This window comes from Microcaecilia unicolor, chromosome 14 (genome assembly GCF_901765095.1).
Source record: "Microcaecilia unicolor chromosome 14, aMicUni1.1, whole genome shotgun sequence".
NCBI lineage: Eukaryota > Metazoa > Chordata > Amphibia > Gymnophiona > Siphonopidae > Microcaecilia > Microcaecilia unicolor.
Genome location: NC_044044.1, coordinates 35,314,786 through 35,331,938, shown reverse-complemented (window position 1 = coordinate 35,331,938; position 17,153 = coordinate 35,314,786). Strand labels below are relative to the sequence as shown.

The 17,153-nt window shown below is 41.9% G+C and overlaps 1 protein-coding gene across 1 annotated transcript in view; it reads right to left on the bottom strand.

Annotated features, from left to right (window-relative positions):
- KCNN3 (potassium calcium-activated channel subfamily N member 3) overlaps positions 1-17,153 on the bottom strand; it is an 89,693-nt gene that overhangs the window by 43,045 nt on the left and 29,495 nt on the right. The window contains exons 3-4 of the mRNA XM_030187507.1: positions 16,590-17,008; positions 5,076-5,217 (exon numbers count right to left, since the gene is read on the bottom strand). Coding sequence (XP_030043367.1) covers positions 5,076-5,217; positions 16,590-17,008 — 561 coding nt within the window. The remainder of the gene's footprint in view (positions 1-5,075; positions 5,218-16,589; positions 17,009-17,153) is intronic.

Genomic DNA, 17,153 nt, shown 5'->3' with positions numbered 1-17,153 from the left:
AGTACAGCCTGTTATTTTTCCACGTATTACCCCCACGCCCTTATGTGACTAAAACCTTTACACCAAGACTCAAGCCACTTATTGAACTCCACTGTTTTGCGTAGTCTCTGTTAAGAGACATACTGACTGGCCAGGAAGTGTGACATCCACTAGGCACAGTACAAATCAGTGCTATCTCCACCTGCTGGTAGATGGACACAACTCACGTCTCTGGATTCATCTGCCGCGGACGCTAAAGAATGTTTTGGGTTTTTTGGTGCCCTAAAAACCACCTAGTCTTGTTCAATTAGTGGGCCAATTCTGTATATGCTTAATGAATTATAACCGATTTCTACTTTCAGTCAGAAAAAGTTAATGCGAGCAAATAATAAGCTTGTTTTGAAAGTTTGTAAAGCAGAGCTCTAACCTGAGCTACCAGCTGTGGCACCACAGAATTCTAGCAGATATACACGATATTTATATTTATATTTATTTGTTACATTTGTATCCCACATTTTCCCACCTATATGTTGGCTCAATGTGGCTTACATAGTACCGGAGAGGAAAGGAATGGAAAACAAAATAAGGATGTTATAATGCCTTTGTATCGCTCCATGGTGCGACTGCACCTCGAATATTCTGTGCAATTCTGGTCACAGTAGTTCATAAAGACATATTGGAATTAGAAAAGGTGCAGAGAAGGGCGACAAAAATGATAAAGGGGACGGGACTACTTCCCTATGAGGAAAGGCTAAAGTGGCTAGGGCAGCTTGGAGAAGAGATGGCTGAGGGGACATATGATAGAGGTCTATAAAATAATGAATGGAATGGAACAGATGTGAATCGCTTGTTTACTACTACTACTTATCATTTCTATAGCGCTACTAGACGTATGCAGCGCTGTACACTTGAACATGAAGAGATAGTCCCTGCTCGACAGAGCTTACAATCTAATTAGGACAGACAAACAAGAGATAAGTGAATATTAAGGTGAGGATGATAAAATAAGGGTTCTGAACAAGTGAATAAGGGTTAGGAGTTAAAAGCAGCATCAAAAAGTTGGGCTTTTAGCTTAGATTTGAAGACGGCCAGAGATGGAGTTTGACGTACCGGCTCAGGAAGTCTATTCCAGGCGTATGGTGCAGCAAGATAAAAGGAACGGAGTCTGGAGTTAGCGGTGGTGGAGGATTTGTATAGAGAGAACCAATTTTTTCTCATTGATCTTCGGATACTTGAGAGTTAAGTTCTTTATTCCAGATGTTTTGTAACACTGAGGGAGGGTGAGAAGAATGCTCTTGGAGAATTTTGTACCATATGGATGCCGTTTTCTCCCTTTTTTAGGTTGGCATTTTAATAGTGCTTGAAATATATTATTTTAAGTTCAGTGACTTAGGAGCCTTTTAATTGGACATCCTCTTTGATAGTTGCATTGGAATGCATATGTGTTCCAAGTCCAATTTTTGACACTTATGTTTTTGTGGGATTCAGTGTTTTTTGTATTCCATGGGCCAGTGGATGCTTCCAAACACCCATCTATGTGCTTGTTGTTTAATGTTTTATATTTGGTGAGGATTATTGTTATTGCTGTTGACTTTTAGGCCTTTTGAATGAATGTCCCATGTTATGATGTCACAGAAACGCACATGCGTTCCAAACGCAATTTTATTATGCCTGAAATACTTTTTTTTATCTGTCTTTATTGTTAGATGTAATATTTTTTTATTTGGATCTGATTCTAGTTATTTTACACCTTTTTTAGTGTTTACTTGGCTCTTTGTTGGAGAACCCTTTGTTTCACCAAACCAGGAAGTGATAGATATGTCTCCCATCATGCACTGTTTTTTTGATGATGTTGCAGCAAGTGGAGTTGGATACTAGTTGTCTTTTATGATTCAAAGTAAGATCTTGTAATTTTACATTTGTTTTTTAGACATCTGTGTGTTGATACATTTGGTCTGACAGATTTTATTTAATTCTTTTAGTTCTGCTGAGCATCTTTTCTTAATTGATCTGGGTCTGTGAGCTCTTTAGCACTCCCAGTGTTGGTATGTAATGATTAAACACTCTTAAGCATTGTTGCTTGTAGTTTATTTATTTATTTATTTTACATTTGTACCCCGTGCTTTCCCACTCATGGCAGGCTCAATGCGGCTTACGTGGGGCAATGGAGGGTTAAGTGACTTGCCCAAAGTCACAAGGAGCTGCCTGTGCCTGAAGTGGGAATCGAACTCAGTTCCTCAGTTCCCCAGGACCAAAGTCCACCACCCTAACCACTAGGCCACTCCTCCACATATTTGTACCACATATTTTACATATTTGGTTTCACATAAGATGCACCATATATGATTATTTGTTAATAGGAGTGTACTGATGGCAGATTTCACTGAATCCCAGGTGCATAAGCACATGATACTTTAATGCATCACACAGACTTGTCCACATGCTCATGTACATTTGCTTTGTGTGTATCATTTATACGTATGTTGCTAGGTATATTTTGTATTGTGTTTTATGATTGTCTTGATTATTGTAATATACTCAGATGGATTAAAGGTTTCTTATCCTCTAGATCATACCAAGTAAAATCGAACTCAAACATATCATCTTCCTGGAAACCAGTTTGCGGAGTCCCTCAGGGTTCACCATTTTCACCAACACCCTTCAACATATTGATGATTCCACTGGCCAAATCCTAATCCAATTTAGCCCTAAACCCATTTATTAATGCTGATGATGTTACAATTTATATACCTTTCAGACATGATTTGACAGAAATCACCAATACAATTAAGATCGGTTTGAATACAATGGATGCATGGGCAAACTCATTCCAACTGAAACTAAATTCTGAAAAGACTCATTGTCTTATCCTTTCATCTAAACAATAAGTATAAACCTTCAACCTTAAACATTCCAAACTACTCTCTTCCAATCTCGGATAGCCTAATACTGCTTGGCGACATAATTGGCCACAATCTGACACTTGAAAGTCAAGTAAATTCTACTACAAAGAAAATGTTCCACTCAATGTGGAAACTTAAACGCATAAAACATTTCTTCCCAGGAGACGTATTTCGCAACTTAATACAATTTATGGTACTAAGCCATTTACTACTACTACTTATCATTTCTATAGCGCTACAAGGCATACGCAGCAGTGTACACCATACACAAAAGACAGTCCCTGCTCAAAGAGCTTACAATCTAGATAAGACAGACAGACAGAACAATTAAGGGTAAGGGAATAAAGAGGTGAGGCTAAAGGACAGGGCAAGTGAGTTAGGAGTCAAAAGCAGTGGTAAAGAGGTGGGTTTTGAGTTTGGACTTGAAAACAGCTAAAGACGGGGCTAGACGTACATGCTCGGGAAGTCTATTCCAGGCGTGAGGTGCAGCGAGATAAAAGGAACAGAGTCTTGAATTAGCAGTAGAGGAGAAAGGGACAGATAAGAGAGATTTATCTATTTTATTTAGATTACTGCAATGGAATCTATGCAGGTTGCAAAGAACAACTAACAAAGAAACTTCAGACCGCACAGAACACAGCAGCCAGACTGATATTCGGAAAACCAAAATTTGAAAGTACCAAACCCCTTCGCGAAAAACTGCATTGGCTTCACACCAAGGAATGTATTGCCTTCAAGGCTTCCACCCTTGTCCACAGGATTATTTATGGTGAAGTTCCTGGATACATGTTGGACCGCATAAAACTATCACCCAGAAACAGTACCAGCCTATCCCGAACTTACTTAAATCTGCATTATCCAGACTGCAATGGACTTAGATACAAATCAACTTATGCATCCAGCTTTTTTTACACAAGTACACAACTGTAGAACGCTTTGTCCAAAACCGTGAGATCTATCCATAACCATCTTAACTTCAGGAAACTACTGAAAACCAACTTGTTTCAGAAGGCCTACCCCCCTGACCCAAATTAACTTCCTGCGACACAGCAAAATATGGACCGTACTAAACTTATATCACCACCCCATGTTGGGTGATTTTTTTTAATAAAGATATTTACTTCTGGACCTGCTGTGAAGTAACAGGCCTCAGATTTAAGTTAATAAAGTATTTATTTCATGTTTACAACCTGGTCTGGCTTTGTTATTTTGAAGGCCCATCCCGTAACCCTCACTCAGTATCACAGTGACAATACTACTGAATTGATCTCCAGGACCGAGTCCCTAAATGCCAATATGAAAAAATTTGTCTTGAATAAAGATTTAACATTTCTTATGAGGCTTCAACTTGGTTAAAAATAGGCAGAAGATTCCAGAGCACCGAGGCTGACCATAATTGTACTACCCACATGGGCTCCAAATAGGTAGTGAAATCTAGAACACCATAAAGAGCAAGGATATACAAAAAATAGAATGAAAATCTAGCTATACTGAATATCCATAAATATTTGATGTATGTATTTTTTAAAATAGAGGAAAAGCCTCAAAATCTAGAGGAACACTCTATCCTTGATAATATCAGCATAAGGAGGTCCTCTAAATCATCATAGGCAAAAACCTCTTCTAAGAGGACCTCCTTATGCTGATATTATCAAGGATAGAGTGTTCCTCTAGATTTTGAGGCTTTTCCTCTATTTTAAAAAATACATACTCTAAATAGGTAGTGACAGTGGCGGGAACAATGAACATATATCCATTAAGATACCTAAGCAATCTACCCAGAACATAACTAGTAGTTAATAAGGATAAATAAGGTGGGGTCTTCTCGTGAAATGCTTTGAGTCAGAGTAAATACCTTAAACTCTGCTCTAAATTTCACTGTTAACCAATGATATTGAATGAACAGCGTGGGGGGGGGGGGGGGTCACATGATCAAAATGATGAGCCCTACCTAGCAACTGTATAGCCAAATTCTGCAGCATTTACAAATGTTTGAACACAGATTTACTATCACCAGCACAGATAACTTTATCATAATCAGCACAAGGATATTAGTAAAGCATGAAGTAATGTATTTCAGTGGCTTCATCAAAATACTCTCGAATAGAACGTTCTACATTCTATAAGAACAAAAACAAAGAAGCATCTATATGAAGGTAGTGTCACCCCTGTTCACCATAAAGTTTCTCTTACCATGATACCCGTGAGAAGACATACACCCTTTCCACAGTATGTGTGTGGGACCATGTCACCATATCCAATGGAGAGGAATGTTATGGAGATGAGCCACATGGCACCCAGGAAGTTACTGGTTACATCCTGCTGGTCATGGTACCTGTCAGGGATAGGGAGAGAGAGGTCAGTAAAGGACAAGCTAGTCATCTAGGAGAAGAGGAAATTGCAAGTCAATAGATAGAGAAATAACTTATTTTTCTACCTCAGGTTGTAAGGGGACAGATAAACCACAAACTAATAACAAGAAAAAAAACCCCCAATATAATACCGTAAAAAAACAGACTAATTTCTCCAAACTGATAAATACTGCAAGATTGTCTGCAGACTTTAGAAAATGAAGGAAATGACAATACACAGAAACACAGAAGAGGTCAACAGATAAGATACAGTTTGTTCATTTGTGCTGCACACTGCATTTCCACATATCTCAGTCAATTTGTGGCGGTTTGCCTCTCATCTGGCTTTATTCTTTGGGATCAGGCTTGTGCAGGGCTAACTGTGGATGTTCAGTGGCATTTAAACTGCTTGTGCCACAGAATATCTGCATTTAGTACCTAAGCTGAAACGGGCTAATTTGTGGGTGGTCTGGGGGTGCAGTTTGCATTGATGTGGTTATGTGCTAATATTCAGCATTTATCTGCATAAGGTAACCGTATAACACAGTCCTGTTTTTATGCAGTGCTGAATATTACACTTAACCGCATAAGTGTTGTCTGGCCACCTATGCCCCAATATTCAGTGCTGAGGCCCGGTCATGCTGATTGCCACTGGCTGAATATTTACCCCTCTGTTTAAAATGTTCGTTGTGTTTACTGACATTTATACAGTCAACTTAGTGATCAGCATCATTCAAAATTGTTTTTAAAAGTCAATAAATAAATCCCATGCCACTAAGATCCTTTTGCATGCTTCAATTCTGCAACAAAAGCTGGTATAGCAAATATAAAACTAAACTAAACTTTTACCACCACCTACTGGTGTGCACAAACCTTTGAGTAGGAAAATAAAGATAATTTTGGAGCCATAGCGGCAAAGAGATATTGTGAGATTGTTTCAGGCAGGTTGACTGATGGATAATGTGCCATTAATAGAAGAGAACGCTTTCTTCCACCATCCCACTATCAATCAGTGTGCTGCTCAGTTGTGGGCCTTCTCCTCGCAGGGGCAAATCCAGGATTTCTGGCACCCCCTACAAACTCAAATCAGTTCTCCCCACTGAAGCTGCCTCTTCTGTGTCTCCCTTCCCCTGCACTGCAGCCACTGCTGGTGCTGCAACCTCCACCATCCTACCTTGGCCACGTGGTGCAGGAAGGAGCTGTGGTGTAACTCTTGTAGTCTTGTGAGATTTGTGCCAGAGTTCCATACTGCAATGCATGGCTTAAAGAGCTAATCTGTGCAGTCCAGACAGGACCAATGCAACAGAAAAAAGAGTGGTGCACCCAAGATCAACACCCTTCATAGATAGTTACCGTGTTGCACCTGCTCTGTCATATTCCTCTGTGCTCATTCTTTTGGTATTCTGTCTCCTCACACAGCTTTCAGTATCATCTTGAAGCTATGACTCCCAGATCTGCTTTGTTACACTAGCAATGTTACCTAGAATTCACTCCTAAATTTCAGCCTGCCTCTCCAGCACTGCCATCTTAATTGAAGATGGCCAATTCAAAAGTTATCTTCCTTCCTGAACACTCTACCAACACTTTTAAGAATATAAAATGTGTCAGTCCATATGCCCACCAAGTGAGTGACCTATGCAGATCACAAAATACCCAGCAGGACCTCAAGGAGTAGACAACCCATTTCCTTATTATTTATACATGGCTAATAATAGTTTATGGACTTTTTCTGCAGGGACTTTGCGTAAAGACTTTTTAAACCCAATTATGCTATCCGCATCTTCCAGTATCAAATGCCATAGCGTAATTCTGCATTGAGTGAAAAAACATTTTCTATAATTTGTTTTGAATGTAACCTCAGGAAGTGAGATGGGTAGGATGTATCTACTTTTATATAATAAAAATTATAGCCTTAGTATAGGTAAGACGAGATTGGAGACGAGCGGATGTGGTCCCTCTTCACAAAAGTGGAGACAGGGAAGAAGTGGGAAACTACAGACTGGTAAGTCTCACATCGGTGGTAGGAAAAATAATGGAGTCGCTGCTGAAAGAAAGAATAGTTAACTTTCTAAAAGACAATGGGTTACAGGACCTGAGGCAACATGGCTTTACCAAAGGAAAATCCTGCCAAATTATTCTCATTGACGTCTTTGACTGGGTGACAAAAGAAATGGATGAAGGCCGTGCGCTAGATGTAATCTACTTGGTCAGCAAAGCCTTTGATACGGTCCCCCACAGAAGACTCGTGAATAAGCTTAAAGGGCTGAACTTAGGACCAAAAGTGGTGAACTGGATAGAAAACTGGTTGGCCGACAGGTGGCAGAGGGTGGTGGTAAATGGAATCCGCTCAGAGGAAAGGATGGTGAGCAGTGGGGTTCCTCAGGGGTCAGTGCTGGGGCCCATTTTGTTTAATATATTTGTGAGAGATATTGCTGAAGGGTTGGAAGGAAAGGTTTGCCTTTTGTGGATGACACGAAGGGAAGTCTTGCCTCACCAATCTACTGCATTTTTTTGAGGGGGTGAACAAACATGTGGACAATGGGGAGCCAGTGGATATTGTGTATCTGGATTTTCAAAAGACGTTTGACAAAGTGCCTCATGAAAGACTCCAGAGGAAACTGGAGGGTCATGGGATCTGGAGGTAGGGTATTACTATGGATTAAGAGCTGGTTGAAAGATAGGAAGCAAAGAGTAGGATTGAATGGTCAGTATTCTCAGTGGAGAAGGGTAGTTAGTGGGGTCCCGCAGGGGTCTGTGTTGGGACCGCTGCTTTTTAACATATTTATAAATGATCTAGAGATGGGAGTAACTAGTGAGGTAATTAAATTCGCAGATGACACAAAATTATTCAGGGTCGTCAAGTCGCAGGAGGAGTGTGAAAGATTACAGGAGGACCTCGCAAGACTGGGGGATTGGGCGTGCAAGTGGCAGATGAAGTTCAATGTTGACAAGTGCAAAGTGATGCATGTGGGTAAGAGGAACCCGAATTACAGCTATGTCATGCAAGGTTCTGCGTTAGGACCTACAGACCTAGAAAGGGATCTGGGAGTCATCGTGGATAAGACGTTAAAAACTTCTGCTCAGTGTGCTGCGGCGGCTAAGAAAGTGCACAGAATGTTGAGTATTATTAGGAAAGGGATGGAAAACAAACACGAGGATTTTATAATGCCGTTGTATCGCTCCATGGTGTGACCGCACCTCGAGTATTGTGTCCAATTCTGGTTGCCGCATCTCAAAAAAGATATAAAGGAATTAGAAAAGGTGCAGAGAAGGGCGATGAAAATGATAAAGGGAATGGAACGACTTCCCTATGAGGAAAGGCTGAGAAGTTTAGGGCTCTTCAGCTTGGAGAAAAGGCGGCTGAGGGGTGATATGATAGAAGTCTACAAGATAATGAGCGGAGTAGAGCGGGCAGATGTGAAGCGTTTGTTTACACTTTCCAACAACAACAAAACCAGGGGACACAAGATGAATCTAGAATATGGTAGATTTAAAACAAATAGAAAGTTTTTCTTTACTCAGCGTGTAGTTAGACTCTGGAACTCTGCCTTAGACACTCTTGCACCTTTGATGACCCGCCCTGTAAGGCGTACAAAACCCCAACCTTGGCTGACTTCTAATATCCGCTACCTACGTTCCTGTACCCGCTCCGCCGAACGCCTCTGGCGGAAATCTCGGGCCCTTGCTGATTTCTTACACTTTAAGTTCATGCTGACCTCCTTCCAATCTGCTCTTTTACGTGCCAAACAGGATTATTATATCCAACTGACCAACTCTCTTGGCTCTAATCCTCGACTTCTCTTCACCACATTGAACTCTCTCCTCAAGGTGCCCCCTCCCCCAACTCCCCCTTCACTATCTCCTCAGACCCTTGCTGAATTCTTTCACAACAAGGTTCAAAAGATAAACCTTGCTTTCTCTACCTCACCAGCTCTCCCTCCACTAGTCCGTTCCCCTCTCTCTCCTTCCCCTCATTCCCTTTCCTCCTTTCCTGAAGTTACTATTGAGGAAACTACACTTCTCCTTTCTTCCTCAAAATGTACCACCTGTTCCTCTGATCCCATTCCCACCCACCTTCTTAATGCCATCTCTCCTACTCTTATTCCTTTTATCTGTCACATTCTCAACCTCTCACTTTCCACTGCGACTGTCCCTGCTGCCTTTAAACATGCTGTGGTCACACCTCTCCTTAAGAAGCCTTCACTTGACCCTACTTGTCCCTCTAATTACCGACCCATCTCCCTCCTTCCTTTTCTCTCCAAATTACTTGAGCGTGCTGTTCACCGCCGCTGCCTTGATTTTCTCTCCTCACATGCTATTCTTGACCCATTACAATCTGGTTTTCGCCCTCTCCACTCAACCGAAACTGCGCTTACTAAAGTCTCCAATGACCTATTACTGGCTAAATCCAGAGGTCAATATTCCATCCTCATTCTTCTTGATCTTTCCGCTGCTTTTGACACTGTCGATCACAGCATACTTCTCGATACCCTGTCCTCACTTGGATTCCAGGGCTCTGTCCTTTCCTGGTTCTCTTCCTACCTCTCCCTCCGCACCTTTAGTGTTCACTCTGGTGGATCCTCTTCTACTTCTATCCCTCTGCCTGTCGGCGTACCCCAGGGTTCTGTTCTTGGTCCCCTCCTCTTTTCTATCTACACTTCTTCCCTTGGTTCATTAATCTCATCCCATGGCTTTTCCTACCACCTCTATGCTGATGACTCCCAAATCTACCTTTCTACCCCTGATATCTCACCTTGCATCCAAACCAAAGTTTCAGCGTGCTTGTCTGACATTGCTGCCTGGATGTCTCAACGCCACCTGAAATTAAATATGACCAAAACCGAGCTTCTCATTTTCCCCCCCAAACCCACCTCCCCGCTCCCCCCATTTTCTATTTCTGTTGATGGCTCTCTCATTCTCCCTGTCTCCTCAGCTCGAAACCTTGGGGTCATCTTTGACTCTTCTCTCTCCTTCTCTGCTCATATCCAGCAGACCGCCAAGACCTGTCGTTTCTTTCTTTACAACATCCGTAAAATCCGCCCCTATCTTTCCGAGCACTCTACCAAAACCCTCATCCACACCCTTGTCACCTCTCGTTTAGACTACTGCAATCTGCTTCTTGCTGGCCTCCCACTTAGTCACCTCTCCCCTCTCCAGTCAGTTCAAAACTCTGCTGCCCGTCTCATCTTCCGCCAGGGTCGCTTTACTCATACTACCCCTCTCCTCAAGACCCTTCACTGGCTCCCTATCCGTTTTCGCATCCTGTTCAAACTTCTTCTACTAACCTATAAATGTACTCACTCTGCTGCTCCCCAGTATCTCTCCACACTCGTCCTTCCCTACACCCCTTCCCGTGCACTCCGCTCCATGGATAAATCCTTCTTATCTGTTCCCTTCTCCACTACTGCCAACTCCAGACTTCGCGCCTTCTGTCTCGCTGCACCCTACGCCTGGAATAAACTTCCTGAGCCCCTACGTCTTGCCCCATCCTTGGCCACCTTTAAATCTAGACTGAAAACCCACCTCTTTGACATTGCTTTTGACTCGTAACCACTTGTAACCACTCGCCTCCACCTACCCCCTCCTCTCTTCCTTCCCGTTCACATTAATTGATTTGATTTGCTTACTTTATTTATTTTTTGTCTATTAGATTGTAAGCTCTTTGAGCAGGGACTGTCTTTCTTCTATGTTTGTACAGCGCTGCGTATGCCTTGTAGCGCTATAGAAATGCTAAATAGTAGTAGTAGTAGTAGTAGTAACTCGTTGCCGGAGAATGTAGTGACATACGGAATTTAAAGGGGGTTTGGACAGATTCCTGAGGGAAAAGTCCATTGAACATTATTAATTTTTTTTTTTTTTTTGGGGGGGGGGGTGGGGGGAAGTTTGCCGGGTTCTTGAAGCCTGGATTGGCCGCTGTCAGATGCTGGGCTTGACGGACCCTTGGTCTTTTCCCAGTATGGCGGTACTTATGAACATAGCCAATAGAGTGGATACCCTGGAGGGAGTAGAAACGATGAGAAGGGATCTCCGAAAGTTAGAAGAATGGTCGAGGGTCTGGCAGTTAAAATTTAATCATAAACATCACAGCTGTCACCACTGGCTTAACACTACCATACACTTAGTGGTGGAGAAAAAAAGCCTCAGTAACGCCACCCAGCCAGCCCGAAATCAGACTATAAGGCGTGGGCCCAGCACACCATCATCTGGCTCCAAAAAACTCCACAATTACTCAGTGTTTCCAGGCATATCTTATAAACCATTTTTCCTACAAATTTCTTTCACAGTGACAGACCTGTACATATATTCCTTAGAGCACAGAATCTCAATCAGTACAATTCATGCAGTTTATAATAGTTCAATATCCAATTAATCCTGCATTTATACACTCCCGGTGATTCCAGCCATAAACCACCTAGCTTCAATCCAGTCGTTATTGTGTTTATGCTGTCCAAGAAATCACCGGCTTTAACCCAACAGGGAGTCCCTGTTTCGCTTCCACTGCATCAGGGGTTCAATGCTCCATCTCGGATGCCAATCCTGTGACTCTGCTATACTCGGAAAAACAACCATGTAACTGACAAACAAACGTCTCCATCCTTCTATAAATAGATCAAGCTCCTCCTTTTCCAATTGAAAACAACCAATCCAAAGTGGTGCTGGCCTCCAACATCACTACTCCACTGCTGCTCATCCTGAATAACAAGGAAAACACCATGGTCCCATAACAAGCTTTTTACTTTGTAAAGACAGCCTCTCTCAAAAAAATGCTGACCGCTCTACCTTGACGTTAAGTCCATTGGGTTCTGTCGAATTAAAGAAAAATATCCACTTCTATTCAGCATGACGCAATATATGACTCATGTCTCCTCTTCTTTGTGAGAGCTTTAAATGCTCTAATACTGTGCATCATAGATTGTCAAACTGATGGTGCTCTGTCTCGCAGTGGGTTACTAATGGAGCCTCCCCCTTCAATAGTTTCAAACAGGTGCGGTGCTTCATCAGTCTTGTTTTTAGACTCCTCGTAGTTGCCCAATATATATTAGGTCGCAGGGGCACTTAATGACATATACCACCCCCATTGTTTTTCTGAGTACAGCAGAGTCACAGGATTGGCATCCGAGATGGAGCATTGAACCCCCTAATGCAGCGGAAGCGAAACGGGGACTCCTCGTTGGGTTAAAGCCGGTGATTTCTTGGACAGCGTAAACACAATAACGACTGGTTTGAAGATAAGTGGTATATGGCTGGAATCACCGGGAGTGTATAAATGCAAGATTAATTGGATATTGAACTATTATAAACTGCATGAATTGTACTGATTGGGATTCTGTGCTCTAAGGAATATATGTACAGGTCTCTCACTGTGAAAGAAATTTGTAGGAAAAACGGTATATAAGATATGCCTGGAAACACTGAGTAATTGTGGAGTTTTTTTGAGCCAGATGATGGTGTGCTGGGCACACGCCTTATAGTCTGATTTCGGGCTGGCTGGCTGGCTTTACTGAGGCTTTTTTTTTCTCCACCACTAAGTGTATGGTAGTGTTAAGCCAGTGGTGACAGCTGTGATGTTTATGGTTAATATACGCAGCCGGTGTGAAGCTGGGTTTTGAGTTTCGAGATTTTTTTCAAAGCTTGAGTGAAGTATTAGTTAAAATTTAATGCCAAGAAGTGCAGAGTGATGCATTTGGGGTGTAGAAACCCAAAAGAGAGATACTGAATAGGGGGAGAGAGATTAGTAAGCTTGACTCAGACCTTGGGGTGTTGGTGTCGGAGGATATGAAGGTGAAGAAACAATGTGATAAGGCGACGGCCGTAGCTAGAAGGATGCTAGGCTGCATAGAGAGGGGTATAACCAGCAGAAGAAAAGAGGTGTTGATGCCCCTCTACAAGTCATTGGTGAGGCCCCACTTGGAGTATTGTGTTCAGTTTTGGAGGCCGTATCTGGCTAAAGATGTAAAAAGACTGGAAGCGGTGCAAAGAAAAGCTACGAAAATGGTATGGGATTTGCATTGCAAACCGTACGAGGAGAGACTTGCCGACCTGAACACGTATACCTTGGAGGAAAGGAGAAACAGGGGTGACATGATACAGACGTTCAAATATTTGAAAGGTATTAATCCGCATACAAACCTTTTCCGGAGACAGGAAGGCGGTAGAACTAGAGGACATGACTTGAGGTTGAAGGGGGGCAGACTCAGGAGTAAAGTCAGGAAGTATTTTTTCACGGAGAGGGTGGTGGATACATGGAATGCCCTCCCGCGGGAGGTGGTGGAGATGAAAACGGTAATGGAATTCAAACGTGTGGGATAAACACAAAGGAATTCTGTTTAGAAGGAATGGATCTATGGAATCTTAGTGGACATTGGGTGGCGATGCCGGTATTTGGAGAATAAAACCGGTGCAGGGTGGACTTCTACGATCTGTGCCCTGAGAAAGGCAGGGACAAATCAAACTCGGGTATACATATAAAGTATCACATACCATGTAAAATGAGTTTATCTTGTTGGGCAGACTGGATGGACCATTTAAGTCTTTATCTGCCATCATTTACTATGTTTACTAATTTTAACTATATTTACTATAAGAAATGCATTTCCTGAAGCCTCATATCTGTCTTCTCTGTGTGTCACGACTGTAAATGTAGCAGAATAGTGCTGTGGATCACTATTAGCATCATAACAATTATAAGCAGTAGTAACAGATACTTTATGCATTCTTACATAGTAGATGATGGAACAAAAAGACTACTTGACCTATGTAGTCTGATCAGCTCTTTTTCTTTCCAACCCAACAGTACTCGGAAAGAACAAACTTGGGGGAAAAACTAGTGAAAAGATACAGAGGGCCGAATATTCACCTGTACTTAACAGGGTAACAGAGGCTCCTACCCAGTTAACTAGCGCTGACCAGGTCATAACCCAGATTGTCAGTAGCATATAACCAGGCAGTGCTGCTGAAATTCTGGGGTTCGAATCTGGGTGGATCCAAGAATGGAGATGTAGCCTAATGGTTAGTGCAGCAGGCTTTGATCCTGCCAACCTGGGTTTGATTTCCACTGCAGATCCATGTGACCCTGGGCAAGTCACAAAACCCTCCATTGCCCCAGGTACAAAAACTTAGATTGTGAGCCCTCTAGGGACAGAGAAAGTACCTGCATATAATGTGTACAGCGCTGTGTATATCTAGTAGCGCTATAGAAATGATTAGTAGTAGTTACCCAGACATCATCAATATTCAGTGGCAGTGCCTGAATAACTACCTGGTTAGGCTGAACTAAATTAACTTGGTAGTACCGCCATTGAGTATCAGCTGTACCAGTGACCGCTTTGAGCGTGGATAGTCAATGTCAGTACCGGGATAAAGTCCAGCACAACTCAGACAGAATTGTGGTTATTTATATTTGCACACAGTCCATTGTTTCATCTGGTTATCTCCGCTGTTTGATTTTTCTTCCCTAACTCAGAACCCAGTATAGTTCACATTAAATGTCATCTTCCATTTAAATGCCCAGTCTCTTAGCTTCAAAGGAGCCTTCTGGAATTCCTCATAATCATCTGCTATTTTTTTGACTAAATACATTTTGTGTCTTATGTAAATTTGATCACCTCACTTGATGCGCCTTTCCCCAGATAGTTTATAAATATGTTAAAAAGCACTGGTCCCAGTATAGACCCTTTGGGCACTCCAGAAATGTCCTTTTTTTGAAACCTGCTGGTTGCCACCTACCTGTCTAACTTAATACCCTGTCTTCCAATCTCAAAAGAATTGCCTAAGTCAGCTTTCAACAAGTCCAAAAATCTAATACAATATTACAATAAAACAATATAAACACAAAACACAATATAAACGTATTAGAATAAAAGCCCTGTATAAGCAAATGCACTCTCCCTGTTCCTATTGCCTAATCTCACTGGGGATAAAGAAAAAAAAAAAACAACCTAAAAATCAACCTTCAGTCCTACTCCAACACAACCAGATGCCAATGAAAAAATCTACATCAAAAATACAATGCATAATAACAATTTGGCAAAACAGGAGAGTTTCTGGTGTCCTCCTGTGTTCCTTTCTCTGTTCCTTGCTTTTCCTTATTACCCATTCGTTTGCCTCTGTTTTTGAGAGTGTGAAAGGTGGCTTGAAATGTAATAGTTGAGACAAGCATATGCTTGTCTCAAAGGTTAAGCCATGCACGTGTAAGTATACACGGCCAATACAATGAAACTGCGAACGGCTAAATAAATCTGTTATAGTTATTTTGAAATTTAATAGGAAACCTCTTATCCTTTTTCATATCGTTGTCCTCAATGTCTTTCCAAAACATGCTTGAATTCTTTAACAGTGCTGGTCCCTGTTGCTCCACTTCTGGGAATGCTTATGTGTATATTACATAAAAGTCGGCGCTGTGTTTTCTGAGGACATATATTTTCTGGCAATTTTATGAGCGTCTGCATCACTATTCTGCATGCTGACATCCCTCATAAAATTTCCTCCACAAAACATGTTTTTTTATACCAAAGAAGAATTCCACATAAAATTGAGTACATAAAGGAGTGAAGAAGGACTGTGAAAGTAGAAGAGCCATTGGACTTCTCAAGCCTGTACTGAGAGCTAGAAGGGCTACATAGACTGTACGGAAAAGCTGCTGTGACGATAGCTTCTTTGACTACTTATAGGGGAGGGACTGCGTGATGACTGTGGTGGCTCGGACAGCGAGGAACATGGCTAAGTTGGACTTACAGAGTAGATTTATTACAAATAAATATCTTTATGTAACTTTAGAAATGTAGCACGACTGTACACAAAATCATTCATGCAGATGCCCCACTCTATATGCTAAACCTAGTGGACCTACCGCCCAGAAATGCCAAAAGATCGGCCCGCAAATTCCTCAGTCTGAACTTCCCCAGCTGTAAAGGAGTGAAATACAAACAGGCTTATGCTACGACCTTTGCGTACAAAAGCACACAGTTTTGGAACGCTTTACCCATGGCCCTGAAAACCATGAACAATCTAACCAGCTTCCGCAAAGCTTTGAAAACACATCTCTTCAACAAAGCCTACAAAAGTCATCCTCAATGAAACAAATCATTCCTTAAACCACCCAAGTACACCAAAAAACACCTCTCACACGACCTTACCTAACACCTTTCCATCTAAATCCTCATATACCTCAGCTTATGATCAACTGTATTTAAATCATGTAACGACTTTATCATAACAATACTCTGTAAGCCACATTGAGCCTGCAAAAAGGTGGGAAAATGTGGGGTACAAATGTAATAGATAATAATAATAATAGTTTAAATTTTGAAGGTATTGACATATTGATGGGGAAGACCCTCTTCTTTTTCCTGCTCACCTCTCACAAACTCTAACAGTCCATGCTGCAATAATCCACAGGGAGATGCTGAATACCAGCAGCACTGTCCCTGGACAGATGGTCATAAGAGTCTTCATAACGAAGCGTGTGTTAAAGTTAATTTTGTTAAGAGCTCCAATGCTGCGGGAAGAGGCATCCGTGAAGAGTTTACTGTGCAGTAGCATAACCCGAGCTATAAGGTACAAACGCAAGAACATAGGTATTGAAATAATGATGTCCACATCAGCCTCAGTCCGGGATGGTGCATATGAGAAAGCCAGGCGTGCGTTCCAGAAGAACTTGTACTCCCCAGGGATGGGATGGATGGCACACACTAACAGTTCCAGGCTGATGTAGAAGATGCGTTCATAGGTCATGGCAATTCGCCAGTCATCAGCACCATTGTCAATCACGAAGAGCTAAGAGAGCAACAAAAAAGATTGTTAATGAAGAAAACAAGTATTCCTTTCCTAGGCTTTCCCATTCACAGTAACGAGATACATCTTCTGCACTGCTCTAAAACCAGACATATCAAGGCACAAAGAGTAGCTTAGATTTATTGAA